The sequence below is a fragment of the Antedon bifida genome, chromosome 5 (assembly GCF_963402885.1).
Source record: "Antedon bifida chromosome 5, ecAntBifi1.1, whole genome shotgun sequence".
Lineage (NCBI taxonomy): Eukaryota > Metazoa > Echinodermata > Crinoidea > Comatulida > Antedonidae > Antedon > Antedon bifida.
Window position 1 is genome coordinate 1,175,655 of NC_136230.1, and position 14,883 is coordinate 1,190,537.

At 32.4% G+C, this 14,883-nt stretch overlaps 2 protein-coding genes across 3 annotated transcripts; one reads left to right on the top strand and one right to left on the bottom strand.

The window, feature by feature from the left end:
- Positions 1–356: 356 nt before the first annotated feature.
- LOC144842281 (protein MIS12 homolog) lies at positions 357–3,729 on the top strand. Its single transcript, XM_078698712.1, has 9 exons — positions 357–393; positions 845–997; positions 1,129–1,196; positions 1,316–1,354; positions 1,465–1,587; positions 2,016–2,099; positions 2,300–2,420; positions 2,954–3,054; positions 3,425–3,729. The coding sequence occupies exons 2-9, from the start codon at positions 862–864 to the stop codon at positions 3,488–3,490; spliced, it is 738 nt and encodes a 245-aa protein (XP_078554838.1). The 5' UTR covers positions 357–393; positions 845–861; the 3' UTR covers positions 3,491–3,729.
- A 39-nt stretch (positions 3,730–3,768) lies between these two features.
- On the bottom strand, positions 3,769–14,520 carry LOC144842280 (uncharacterized). 2 transcript variants are annotated; one of them, XM_078698711.1, is made up of 10 exons: positions 14,331–14,520; positions 13,952–14,004; positions 11,861–11,972; positions 9,921–9,981; positions 9,615–9,702; positions 9,114–9,203; positions 8,002–8,253; positions 7,414–7,561; positions 5,679–5,808; positions 4,914–5,052 (listed from the first exon to the last, which is right to left on the bottom strand). In XM_078698711.1, exons 1-9 carry the CDS (start codon positions 14,394–14,396, stop codon positions 5,683–5,685), a joined length of 996 nt encoding a protein of 331 aa, XP_078554837.1. In that variant the 5' UTR covers positions 14,397–14,520; the 3' UTR covers positions 4,914–5,052; positions 5,679–5,682. The 2 variants fall into 2 exon arrangements, with proteins under 2 accessions (XP_078554836.1, XP_078554837.1); XM_078698710.1 differs by lacking the exon at positions 5,679–5,808 and having other exon boundaries at positions 3,769–5,052.
- Positions 14,521–14,883: the final 363 nt, after the last annotated feature.

The following is a 14,883-nucleotide window of genomic DNA, read 5'->3' on the forward strand; positions in this document are numbered from 1 at the left end:
CATAGGCCTATAAAAAATGTAATCAACTACATCAATTTTGCGGTACGACTCGGTTTGTATACGTTAATGGTAATATAACTTTATAGTTTTAATGGATCCACCTTCCCAGTACGCATAGCAGAAAAACATGGCTGCGCCCATCATGAACAAAATGAAAATTATTCATTTACGTCTGAATGACACTAAATAATCGAATTAAATAAATAATTGTTTGCTTTTTGTTACCATAACTATATTATTTCGGAAATATGTTAATTATCTGTTATATAGATGATCGAATTGATCAAAATATTATCGATCGACAATGTCAAATCAACACCGTTGAGGGCAGTTTTTATTATTATGAAAATCAAAACGCCAAAACGGCGGTAACTTTGTGATAGCCACATCAAGGTTTATAAAATTGTGTTTTTTTGCAAATATATTTTGTTTTTATCTTCGATCACGTAGTTTAAACAATAGATAACTGATATTAAATCGGATCACTGATCCGAAAATTGTTTCATCAATTTGAATAGGAAGTCCTTATTCGATGAATTCCCAGGCCCTCTTCACTCACTCTCAATCAACTCTCCCTCCTATCCTGCCTGCTGATCATGAAATTAATGAAGAAGAGGCTCTCCCCGCAGGCCGGTCTGGCTTTACCAGCCTTAGTGTTTGTCTGGTGGTGCGAAGCCAGGCTAGCAGAGAAGTAGGCAACAAATAACTTGTCTGGCTAATCCCTTATTGAGAGGCCTACATTTCGGTTTTAATGGAAGTTTTAAAAGTTCAATTTCATCAGTATTTCTCTCTAAAAAAAAGAGTAAAACAAGTTTTTTCTTTTTCAAAATTCTTTTAATTTTAGATTACACCAGACTGAGCATGAGTGTTGATCAAAGTAGTGCCAGTGGCAGTGGAATGTCCATGCTGCAAGAGAGCAGTGTTCTTCAAGTTGACGATAAAAACGAATACGAGACACAGTTTTTTGGATTTACACCAAAATCATTTGTTGATGGAGGTACACTATACCAAAACAGCCCATGTTCTAACATATTTACATCCGATTATAAATTTACTCTTTACAACTACTTCAATAAACCATAGAGAAAAGAATCTCCGAATAAACTCGTACTCCGTTTTTTCTTTTAGTGTATAATGCAATATTTGAGTATCTTCGAGATGGCATTGAACTACTAGAGAAATACTTGGTATCTGAAGTAAGTATACTGCCATCTGATTGGTCACAAGTTATCTGCTAAATAACCAATCAAAACACATTGCCAACTATTGTAATATTATTATGTGAACTAACTATTTTTTTTTTATTGTATTGCAGTTTGAAAAAGATGGAGTGTCTAAAGAAATTGTGCGTGAGGTAAGACCACATTTATAGGCATTCAACTTTTAATGAATTTATAAAATGAATATAATTTCATACTGTACTAAATAACATTAAAAATGAGTTATTAAATTTTTTTCCTTTAGGGTTCTGAGAAACTTCTATCCCATTTTCGTGTTCGTTTTGACAGAGCATGTGATAAACTTGAAAGGTACCTGATGAAGAACATCTTCCATATTCCTAGCAAGATGATACAGACTTGTGATGTGGTAAGACATCGTCATTGTATAACATTTATGTTTGACATAAATTACAGTACTTTTTAAAACTTTTTACAAATGAAGATTATTAAAATCAGACTTTGATATACCATTACACAGTTTTAGTTATTTATTTAGTTATTTCCTTCCATATATAGAAGAAAACAAAAATAATGATTTCACTTCCAGAATGAAAAAATTAATGGTTAAATTGAACAAAAAAAACCCCATTTTCTCACAGACAATCTGACTATTTTTTGCTTTAAATTACAATTTTTTTCAGGTGCTTTAAATGATTTTTTTATCATTTTTTTTTTTGTCAAATAACTACTACAGTATTATGTGACATAAAAATAGGATATTCAACAAAACAATGTTCATTTAACTAATGTTTTTTTCTTGGTGAATAATCTGCTGTATTTTTTTTTTCTACCTAGGTGAATCAAGAAAATCATTACACAGAAGGCGAAGAACAGTTGTTAGATGATGAAATACAACAACTTCAAATCAAGATTCAAAATGTACACAAAATAGTTATAATTTTACCCAATAGTGTGAGAGGATGTGGTGGGATGTGGTCAACAATAAAAAATGGTTTCTAATAGTCAAAATAATCACTGAAAACAACAGTAATACTATCTACTGAATCAAAACAGAGATAACCATGTGTTTTTACAATAATATTTGTTATCTATGCTTATTGAGTTCCATACCTTTTCAGGTGAAATATACGAATGCCTATCTGAAGCAGTACATTATGGATATGGAAAAAGTGCAGAGTCAATTAGACAACGTGTTGTCAAAGGTAGAGAGTATGGAGAAGATTTGCAACCAAGCAGGAGGTATATTATTTGTGTTTCAAAAACTATGCAAGTCAAAAGCTTAACCAAGGCAATCTAACAGGATGCTGAGCTCCGGAGATTAATGGGTTTATCTGTGGCTGCGACACGATCAGTTCCATGCCCTTAACAGAGAATATGTACATAGTATGCTGAGCTCCGGAGATCAAAGGGTTTATTTGTGGCTCCGACACGATCAGTTCCACGCCCCTTAACCAAACAGAGAATATGTACATAGTATGCCGAGCTACGGAGATCAATGAGTTTGTCTGTGGCTGCTCAGTTTCACAACCCTTAACAGAATATGTAAATAGTAGAGTACTGTTGGTATTTGTCTCAGCCAGACATAAGATCCAATGACTGTTACGAGTTCCTATCTTGGCAAGAAAATAGTTTGGCTACTTTTTCTGGTTTTTTTTTTCTAGACCCTACTACTATTCTGTAATCAACAGATGTTGTTGTTATGAAAACATACTAAGACAAAACACTTGTAAGCAAACTAACAATTAAATTTTCACTATTTTTCTTATTTTTAGTGTCCGATATGAAAGAGAGTATCATTTTTATTGCGGGTAAAGTCGGCAGAATCCAGTCGAAATTAAATGATGTGTACAGTACACAACTAGATGATACACAGGTATACAGTTGTTTCTTTAACCAACAACCACATAATAAAAACATCAATAATCAAAATAAAAGTGTATAGCATGGTATAAACGTAGATCTTGAGTACACCAGCAGTGAAGTCATCCGATACTAAGTATCCGTCAATGACGGCCATGTGTCTCCAGAAGAAGACTGCTACAATACAGCTGGCCCAAGTTTTAATTATTCCAAATTTATTTCTATTTTTATACTATTCATTGTACAAATGGATTATTTCACAAGGGAGATTGGAGACAGGATTAGCCCAGTTAATACTGTGAATAAATATTGCCCTGGTCAACATAAATGAACATTTCAGCTACAGTAATTTAAATATTGTTTTGTATGTTTTTTCACAACAGACCTTTGAAGATGACGGTGATCTGGACAGAAAGAAATTGTGTTTATCTGATATTAAACTTACCTAGCAGAATACAATAACAATTTGATATTTAATAATACCATGTGCTCCATTAACTTAAACATACAGGGAATGGAGTGCTTGGATCTCACAAAAAGAAGAGGGTGGGTGTTTAAATAATTGTAGTAAAAAACACTAACATACAATATTGGTGTTTCACTCTTGTACCTGTAACTGTATATAAATTATGTACTGTATATAGATTAATAAAAGCATATTTTCAATGAAACAAATATGAAGATATAATTTTCCTTTATTACGAAAGTCAAGTGATACATCATCATATACATATATATTTACAATACATTGAATTTATATACAAATATTAATTAATTAATAATTCACCCGATATAATTTAAATGCATGTAAGTTCTTATTAATATACAATAATTAAAAAATATGATTGAGGTATAAAATAATATATACAACTAAACTATTAATTTAATTATTATACTAATCATAAACAAAAAAGTTGAACGGGGCTGTCGAGGTAAAGCAAAAGTTTAAAAACTGTGTGCTTAACCAAACCCACGTCAACAATACATATCAACAAACAAAATTCAATATATAAAAAAAACATAAAACAATTAAAATACAGTGCAAAAATTTACATAAAAATATAAAATTCCTTAAAAAAAATGTATATAAGAATAATTTAGAATTGTACAACATGAATGTTTAAGTATCCTATTATCTCTTTTTAAGAACTAGTGTTGCTTATGTCACTGATACACCAGATAACAAATTAAAAAAACATAGGGTCTTAGTCAATGGTACAGTAAAAGGCAAATGTAAGAACAATGTCCTGCATTAAGGTCTTTAGGAACACAAGGCCTTTCTCTTTTATCTTCCACTTCAGTATTACAGCCATTTCCATTTTGTTGGTGGATATTTGAAAGGCATATCATTAATATTTAAGGATTTATTCGGTGAGTGAAAGGTGGTATATTAACTGGGTCAAATTTACTGGGCCTTCTTCACTTAAATAATTCAGTCAATTAAGTCTCTACTATAATAGAACACTGCGCAGACACATACAGTATGGAGTAGGTCACCCTGTTGTACTGCCTTTGTTTGCTTATTCATTCATTAATTATTAATATCAAGGTATACGCTATAAAACAGTGACGACAACTGTGTTTCTGTCCTTATGGTACAGTATGAACTGCAAAAGATATCTACTATATTTATGCATATCACTACCATCTTTGAGCACATCACACTTTTTTTGTCAAACTAGTTTGATAGTGTAGACAGAGCTTTAGTGGCAATTTTAGAAATTTGTTAACTAAATTGCTGAATGAATGTGGAAAAACTCCCATTCACAATATGTGCTCACATTCCTTAAATTTTCTCATCTTTTTAATCTTTCTGTAAATTCACCGAAGACCACTGTTCTTCGTCTTTTTTCGGTGTATCTTCATCGACAGGTTCCGTTTTCTCTTCTTTTGGATCATCTTCATCATCAAGAATAGTGTCCACACTCTCTTCTTCTATAGTGTCGGTCCTCTCCTCGATATTGTATTCACCAATCACAGCTCTGCTACTGAACTTGCTTTTAAACGCATTCTGTAATAAAAAAGAGATTAATCAAATTTGCTCAGACACCAATTTTTTTTTTTCCGGTTTTGATTATTTTCTAATCTCTGCTGGTCACTCGTGCGTACAAACTTCTACCTGATTTCATTTTTTAGTTCTTGCAGAGCAATTACAGGTCGAGTTTGGTGCTTCATGTCAGAAATCTGATCAAAATTGCCAATTTGGATCCTGATATATATTTTATTGTATAAAAAATGAATTTAAAAAATAAATATAGAAAGCAAACTGAAATTTAATTATAACATAAAGGATTTAACATGCAAACAAAATGAAAAAACATGAAATAACAAAAAAACTAGCGTGCCATAGTAAGTATTTGTTAAATTTAATAGATTCAAAAGTGATTAGGTGTCAGTCAAACTGTACCAAACACCAGACACCATTAAGTTTGCTATTTAATGGAATGCATAGGCCTATGACAGGAACATTCTGTTTTGGGAAAAGAATCTGAGTTGACTGTACTAACTAATGAAGTAGCAAGCAGTTATAGAAAACATGATTTATAAATGTTGATATGATTAGTAAAAAAAATGAATCTAAAATTACATGAATTTGTAAATGTATGGCATGCAAAAAGGGACAAAAGGGTTACAAACTTTGTTATGAGTAGGACTCAGTTAATGGCTGCTTTAAATAGTCTCTCTCATCTATGTCTAAGTTGTCTGGCACGGCCAATGGATATTCACGAATTTGTGACCTCTCGTAAAAATGACCTTTCCAAGCAACCTATATGTAAATGAGATGAGAAAATAACAGCCATATAAGGCTTGTGTGGTTTTGAAGTGATTTGATTGGTTGAAAGTGTAAGTGGACATGAGTAACAATTTGATTCATTGATAGGGATTTGATTTATTGATAGGGATTTGATTCATTGATAGGGATTTGATTTATTGTTTGATTTCTATCATTATTCATATTAATTGATAAAATGTCCATGTTTTGAGGTTTTTGAGGTTTGAAACCAAATTTGCACGATTGGTATACTGTAGTTTTAAAGTCATGGTGCGTCCATCTTTTAAGCATATGCTCAACTTGTACTAGCATACAGGCAGGCTGATGACACAACTTTGGGTGGGAGTTATGCCAGGAAGTGATTTTTTTTTGTACATTAGTGGGGACTCCTTATGAGAAAGATAGCCGAACTACTTCCAAAATATAACCGTCTAATAATCTCATCTCTCCCTCACTACAAAGTAAAAAGCAGATGCTCATGACATTCAAACCCCATACTGTACATCGACATGCAAAGTCCATAGTCTAATTCAATCGACTACACAGACAGCCTAATGGAAAGCGTTTGCATTAGCGAATTGTAGTTAGCTCAATTCTTATGTCACACCTTATGGACATGAATGTTCATGTTTATTTAGTGACGTTTCATGAGGGTTTCCCAACTTATGTATAAAAAAAAATATCGCTGCCAGATTATCTAGATTAAGTTCATCATTTTATTTTATACTACTTTTAGGTCCTTCAACTGGACATGCTGTTTTACTGTTTCAGTCTAGGTATTTCTGTGCATAAATATTAATGATAAAAAAAGTAGTGTAACATAAGATTTATATATTGTATAATAATAGTATTACAGGTCTCTATAGAGCCTTATGGTATATCACAATGGTAGCAAAACAAAATGGAGAGTTAACCAACAGTATACAGTATATTACCTAAAGCAGCCCCTCCCCTACCCCGTAAAATTGTTATTGTTTTACCGTTTCTCAAGCCACCTCGCGGTAAAATGATTCTGGGCCGAGGCTTATAGTTTGCGGAACGTCAACTTAAAGTACATTGGGTAAATGTTCTCAATGTTTTGCAAAGTTTGAAACGATGTCCTATGTTTCAAAACCAATAAATGTAAAAAATTGTTGTGCTACCGTCGTGAAAATTAATGTTTTCTTAAATGTTATTTATCAGTGTATATATAATGCAAGCTTAATGCTATGAATAGTGAATATAAAAAATCTATTAGGAAACCTCAATACAGAGAAAAGTTAATACAAGCAAAATATAATAAATATAATATAAAACCTATATAATATACAAATTGATAACAGAATTTCACATACTGGAAATCTTTGCTTTGTTTTAGTAGCCTACTATGTACAATAGAAGGATATGACTATAAGGCGTATTCGACTAGTCACTCGCAAACGGATCAATGATCTACTAAAACGGCTCAGAGTTTGAGGAGTTATGTCTGTAGATTATCTTCTCAAAACAGCCCAGTCGTATACACCTACTGTATTGTGTGTATACATATAATTGGGTAAAGATAGGTAAGGATATATTAATAAGAAAAAGAGTAGTAGGAGAATTTGTAGGACAACTTACACTTATTTGTGGCCAGGTTAGTCGGCTGATAGTCTCCTTATCCAGACCATATGCAATGGCATTAAAAACGCCTTGTAATGGAGAGCAAATGGCATGCATTAAAACCAGGCCAAAGACAGCCTCGTCTGGGTTAACTGCGTTCTGAATTCTAAAAAAAAATAAATCAATATAAACACTGCAGTACTATTATTTAAATGACAAACATCACATTTATTACTTATTTATTACTATGTAGCCGTTTGGTGCAACCATGAACATTAGGACTACAAATAATTTATTGAAAGCATATGTTTTAGTACTACTTTTTGCATGCATAGGTTTATGTACTTATAAATTATATGGTTAAATCTCCCCATTTAATGAGATCTCCATACTCTATTGACAAGAGCTAAATCACAACCTTTGCCCTAACGTAAATGTTTGATATTATGCAGCTGGATTGAATTTAACAAAAGATTAAATTGAAATGTACACAATGCACTACTTTCACAATCACTTAATTTCTGGCTTTCTATTTCATACACATTTTTTATTCCAAAAATTTAAGAAATAAAAGTTGTATTAAAATATCATATTTTATGGATTTACCTGTTAATTAAAGGAAATATTGATAAGATGAGGTAGATAAATGGGTAAGCCTTGAGCGGTTTGATGTCTTGCTTAAGAAGCTCCTTGCTATGTTCTATATCGGGGTCATAAGTACCCTCCCAAGTACGCACTCTCTGGTTGAGTCTGTAGGTCAGGTAACTGTAGACAGCAAACATTATAACGATGATAACAAACAGCGGCCCGTACCATGTGAAGAAACGCCAGTATGTTTCGTTACTTCCATTGATCCAACTAAAATACAGATAAAAATTAGTTCAACGTCTTGGTATACCTAGTAAAAATACATTGATTTGATGATTTGGGCTGGATTTTTATGTTTTAATTCTGAAATTTTAGATCTAAAGCTCTGTCTACACTATCAAACTAGTTTGACAGAAAAAGTGTGATGTGCCTAAATATGGTTGTGATATGATCATGTCCATATATGGGCACATGTTATAAAGTTTGATAGTGTAGAGAAAGCTTTAGAGGTACTGTACGTAAGTTGATTATGTCTTAGCTTTTTGGGCTATCCTGGAAAATCTTTAATAAACATATTTAATTGTAATGTCAGTACTTAATGTTATGACTTTGTATGTATTTTTTATAATGATTTTCCAAATAAATTCAAATCAATTCAGCATGCATAAAGAATACAGGTTTAGTAGAGGTGGCACATTTACATTAATTTGCCTACGTCACACTTTCAACAGCAGGCCTTATTGATTGTTATAGACTACTTGATACTGTATAAAATATCATACGCAATACTATAAACAATGAAAAGTAAAATTTCAATAAAGCTCTGTCTACACTATATCACTGACAAAAAATGTGATGTGCCCATATATAGACATGGTGATGTCATATCACTACCATATCTTTTGTATTTTCTATTGCTTGATTCCAAGTTGATCATGAATGTAAATATTATGTGTATTGTTTTGTTTGTGTTTTTCTGCCAAGAAAACAATTATCATTGTTACTATATGTATGAATGACTTAATAAATCGAATATGAATCATTTGGGCACATCACTACCACATTTGGGCATATTACTACTGTACCATATTTGGTAGTGTAGACAGAGCTTCAGACATGTTAAAACTTACCACCATGCTCCAGCAGGCCCGTAGTGGTCACCAATGAACGGAAGAAGTGAAATAAAGAGTGAAAATCCCCATGATATTGCATGATAAAGTCTAAAAAGAAAGAAAGCATTGTAAGCATATATTATTTGTACTAAACTTAAACAAACCCCATTCCTTAAACTCATAAAAGAAGCTCTAATATGTTTGAATCAAATAAATTTAATACATTTTTGTGCAATTTATCAGTAAAGCTCTGTATACACTATCGAACTTTATGTGACAAAAAAATGTGATGTGCCCCCCATATAATATATGGACATGATTATGTCATACCACTAATATATTTTTTTTACATAAAGTTTGATAGTTTAGACAGAGCTTTAGAGAGCATGCGATTTGCGAAGACCGGGAACTGAGAAGCTATGGATCTAGGAACCACCCAAGTATGTTCAAACTTGCCCACATATGAATTTCATAACAATTGCTCTCTATATAATTGTGTATTTATTGATTTCTACTTACATTTCAAACTTTTCTGAACTCTTCATTTTAATCACATTGTAATACAAATTGAAAGTGATACAACACACCCATAAAAGTACCGCCCAATCTATGATAGACAAAAACACAGTTCTTACACTCTTTTTACAGAATTTAGTATTTAAATACATATTACAAAAGTTCAAAGTTCTAGACAATTAAAAGCTATAGAGAATAAAAGAGGAGGAAATGGATTCAACAAGGGAATATGCAACATGATATAGCAGATGACGTCGGTATAATTTTCTGAATACATTTGATTGAACTTAAAAATATAAATGTATTTACCAAAGAAGGATAGCATCCAAGCCTGGAACTCACACCATGCCCCATCAGGATGGATATCTCCCTGTTGTAATAAAACAAATCAATTCTATTATTTTGTGAACTTATTTAAATGGAAAAAATTTTATTAAGCCATCTACACTATCAAAACTAGTTTGACAAAATTTGATGTGCATAAATATGGTAGTGATATGACATCATCATGTCTATATATGGGTACATAACATTTTTTTGTCACATAAAGTTTGATAGTGTAGATAGAGCTTTTTATATTATACTGTATTATCAAATATATGTAAATAGATCAAGTCAGGAACTGACTGGGCCCCTCCCCCTTGAATCAAGGATGGGAAAAGGAAGAGAGTCTCCTGTTTTTTTCAATGGAAAAGTGTGTCTCCTTTATAGGGGTGCCCAAAGGAATGGTTGGCAGTAAACATATATATTTCTCCTTCTTTGTTAATAAATGGACAAGTTTCTCCTTAAATAGGAGTGTCCCAAAAGAAGGGTTGGCGGTAGCATTAAAACACATATATTTCTCCTTGTTTGTTTCAATGGAAAAGTTTCCCCTTAAATAGGAGTGTCCCAAAAGAAGGGTTGGCGGTAGCATTAAAACACATATATTTCTCCTTGTTTGTTTCAATGGAAAAGTTTCTCCTTAAATAGGAGTGTCCCAAAAGAAGGGTTGGCGGTAGCATTAAAACACATATATTTCTCCTTGTTTGTTTCAATGGAAAAGTTTCCCCTTAAATAGGAGTGTCCCAAAAGAAGGGTTGGCGGTAGCATTAAAACACATATATTTCTCCTTGTTTGTTTCAATGGAAAAGTTCCCCTTAAATAGGAGTGTCCCAAAAGAAGGGTTGGCGGTAGAATTAAAACACATATATTTCTCCTTGTTTGTTTCAATGGAAAAGTTCCCCTTAAATAGGAGTGTCCCAAAAGAAGGGTTGGCGGTAGAATTAAAACACATATATTTCTCCTTGTTTGTTTCAATGGAAAAGTTCCCCTTAAATAGGAGTGTCCCAAAAGAAGGGTTGGCGGTAGCATTAAAACACATATATTTCTCCTTGTTTGTTTCAATGGAAAAGTTCCCCTTAAATAGGAGTGTCCCAAAAGAAGGGTTGGCGGTAGAATTAAAACACATATATTTCTCCTTGTTTGTTTCAATGGAAAAGTTCCCCTTAAATAGGAGTGTCCCAAAAGAAGGGTTGGCGGTAGCATTAAAACACATATATTTCTCCTTGTTTGTTTCAATGGAAAAGTTCCCCTTAAATAGGAGTGTCCCAAAAGAAGGGTTGGCGGTAGAATTAAAACACATATATTTCTCCTTGTTTGTTTCAATGGAAAAGTTCCCCTTAAATAGGAGTGTCCCAAAAGAAGGGTTGGCGGTAGCATTAAAACACATATATTTCTCCTTGTTTGTTTCAATGGAAAAGTTCCCCTTAAATAGGAGTGTCCCAAAAGAAGGGTTGGCGGTAGAATTAAAACACATATATTTCTCCTTGTTTGTTTCAATGGAAAAGTTCCCCTTAAATAGGAGTGTCCCAAAAGAAGGGTTGGCGGTAGCATTAAAACACATATATTTCTCCTTGTTTGTTTCAATGGAAAAGTTTCCCCTTAAATAGGAGTGTCCCAAAAGAAGGGTTGGCGGTAGAATTAAAACACATATATTTCTCCTTGTTTGTTTCAATGGAAAAGTTTCCCTTAAATAGGAGTGTCCCAAAAGAAGGGTTGGCGGTAGAATTAAAACACATATATTTCTCCTTGTTTGTTTCAATGGAAAAGTTTCCCTTAAATAGGAGTGTCCCAAAAGAAGGGTTGGCGGTAGAATTAAAACACATATATTTCTCCTTGTTTGTTACAATGGAAAAGTTTCCCCTTAAATAGGAGTTTTCCAAAGGAAGGAGGCATTCTACTGTAAAAAGTATTTGAAAATAAATCCTCACCATGACATACGCTATAGCATCAATGAAAGCAGCACAGCTTAGATACAAGATGAGACGTTGTGTGAAAAACAAATACTTTTTGAAAAGCCATATGAGTATGATGATAAAAAGACTGAAAATATGAAAGAGAAATGATGCAAACTAGAAAAGAGTAAAATGCCATGAAATTTAGGATAAATTCAGAAACAAAACTTTGGAAAATCCACTGGTAGTATAATCCAAGTATAACCCCACCCACTAATTTAGGCCAAATTCGCACACAAAAGTTAAATTCTAATTGTTTATTGACCACCGGCCATCCCCCCACCCACCGTCCTGCTAATTATTTTCCCTAATGTCATACCCAAGCACTGTGGAAATATACAGTAACAGTTTATAAATATACTGTACTGTACTTGAAAATTCAAAATGTGGTTGTACTTTTTATCATATGATAAAAAACAACAAACAGAAGAAAATGGAACTATAGAAGTGAAACAACATGTTAGAAATAACAATTTATAGTTTTCTTTCACAGTTTAAAAAATGGGTTTTTTTAAAAATAAAGTAAACATGCTGAGTTTCTGTTCCTTTTATGAAATGAGTGATGAGAAGCAGTGGCGTAGCCAGAGGCCTAAGGTTCAGGGACCCTCCAATGCTGGAGGCCTTGCATGTTTTTAGCTTTTTCTCATAGCTCTTACGCCACTGATGAGAAGTTCAAAATGATTGAACAGAATACAATTACAATATTATGAATTCAATATTTATCATGTGAATCTTATTATACAACAGATATGATAATGTGATCAACATCAACTATCATGAACATTTGTTTTGATCATATTTCTGGGTCTTTAAAAAACCAAAAAATAAACAAATATCACAATTTCCTAATTTCTGCAATATGATTGAAACAGGAAAATTTTAATTGTGTACTATTCTACAATAAGATTCATTTTTCATAAAAGCCTGTGAGCTTTTTGTTTTAGATTTTCTAAAGTCCTTCAAAACCAAAAGATTATGAAAATATCTGCACAGCTTCCTGATCTCTGCAATAGATTAGGATTAGGATAGGCTTCCTGAACCTGGTATTGTCTCTTTTTAAACACATTATTTCTCACTATCGAAAAATCTAACCCTCAGTATTCATAAAGACATTTGAAGGGCTAAAGGGATAGTAAGCGAAATGTTTTTTAAGTATTCAATCAAATATTTACAGTCTTAAATTAAGTATCATTATTTATATTATTAGGAAATTCTGATCTTAACTACTTCCTTTATATGCTTACAATGAGGTACTGTAAATGATTGACAAAGTTGGCATATTAGGTGGAAAAGATGACATGTCTAAACATAAATAGGCCTACTACTAGTACTACATCTGATGAAAGAATTTCATGGAACATGATGTATGAAATGGCTTCTTACCATCATGGCCAACGAATCAAAGAGAGCTGCTATGCTCAACGAAAGTATCATACGCTGAGCAAAAAATAAATATTTCCGAAAAAGCCAAATAAGACTGATCAATGCCACGCTGTAAAAATAACGTTCTAATTTATTCAATCAATCATTATACTAAAAAATAAATACAGAGTTTGTAATATGGTAACCGCTTGCAGGTTTGAAACGAGATTCCTACATACACTTCTTTTTTTCAATTCACATTTATTTAGTCATCGTTTATAATTACAATGTCAGTATATAATTGATGGCAAGGGTCCTGCATAAAGAAGTTTACGATTCTGTTTTCGCAGGACCTTTTACATAAAACACAACATATATTAAATTAAAGTTAGAAAGAAACGACATTTAACATTCAAAATATAATATAAATATATATAATAATATAATTATATCATAAACTTCACTTTTACACAAAAACATTTAATTAGAAAGAAACGACATTTAACATTCAAAATATAATATATAAAATAATATAATTATATCATAAACTTCACTTTTACACAAAAACATTTAATTAATATATTATATATTTCAAAGAGAGGGAGTTGTTGCTTGTGGTCGAGTGTAGTCGAGTGGTTTTTATGATTGGTTTAAACCAGGCCTCTATACTGTACACCCATTCTCCACGTTATTTAATCAACTTACCATCCAATGATAGAAAAGGATGCCACAAATCGTTTTACTGCAACAATGATATCCTGCAACATAATAAGAAACCATTTTTAAAGGAATTTAATATATATAATATTAATTTATTCAGTTCAATATAGGAACTAAAAAATAAAAAGGAGATCCAATAAAAATGATAGGCCTAGCCTAGTCTAGCAGGTTTTAGGCTAGGCTAGTAGTAGTAGTAGTAATGAACACTATAATTCTTTTTATTTTAGGCCTACCCTTAGGATACTACACAGGTGCGGCAGGGGGCGTGTTTTATTTTGCTCGCCTGTTTGGCTTTTCTGTCTGGGCCTAGGCTAGGCCTAGTAGAGTAGAACAGTAGCTAGCTAGCAGGCCGAAGAGTACTTACACATTTTTTCTGCTCGTCAAAAAGAGTACAATGATATGGATCTATTGACAGAAAATTCACTTCCATCTTTAGACGTTGAATACAGTGGCAATTCTGATTGAAATGAATTTATTTTATCAACACGGATATATAAAATAGTGGAATTTTTCGTGATTCATCATCATCACCGCCAGCCTTGGATGTTGACGTGTGAAGCCGCCGGACGGAAACAACAACAATCGATATGTAGCGTTTCCGCTTCATTAGATCCGGGCCGCCCCTCGACGTGATACATTGAATGTTGATTGGTTAACCATCAGACAAGCTTATAAATATTCAATTATTCAAATGATATTTATTCAAAGTAGGTTTGTTATTTTACTCTATACATTTCAAAGTTTCGTACAGGCGTTCGTAATTTATTATGTATTATTTTAGAAAATGTTATCTGTACTGTACTTTAATTTTTATTTGAGAAATAAAATTTATTATTGATTGATTGATATTCGATATTATACACTGTTTGTTTCAAATTTGTGTTGAAAACAAAATAATGAAGCATTTTTTGGCTTTG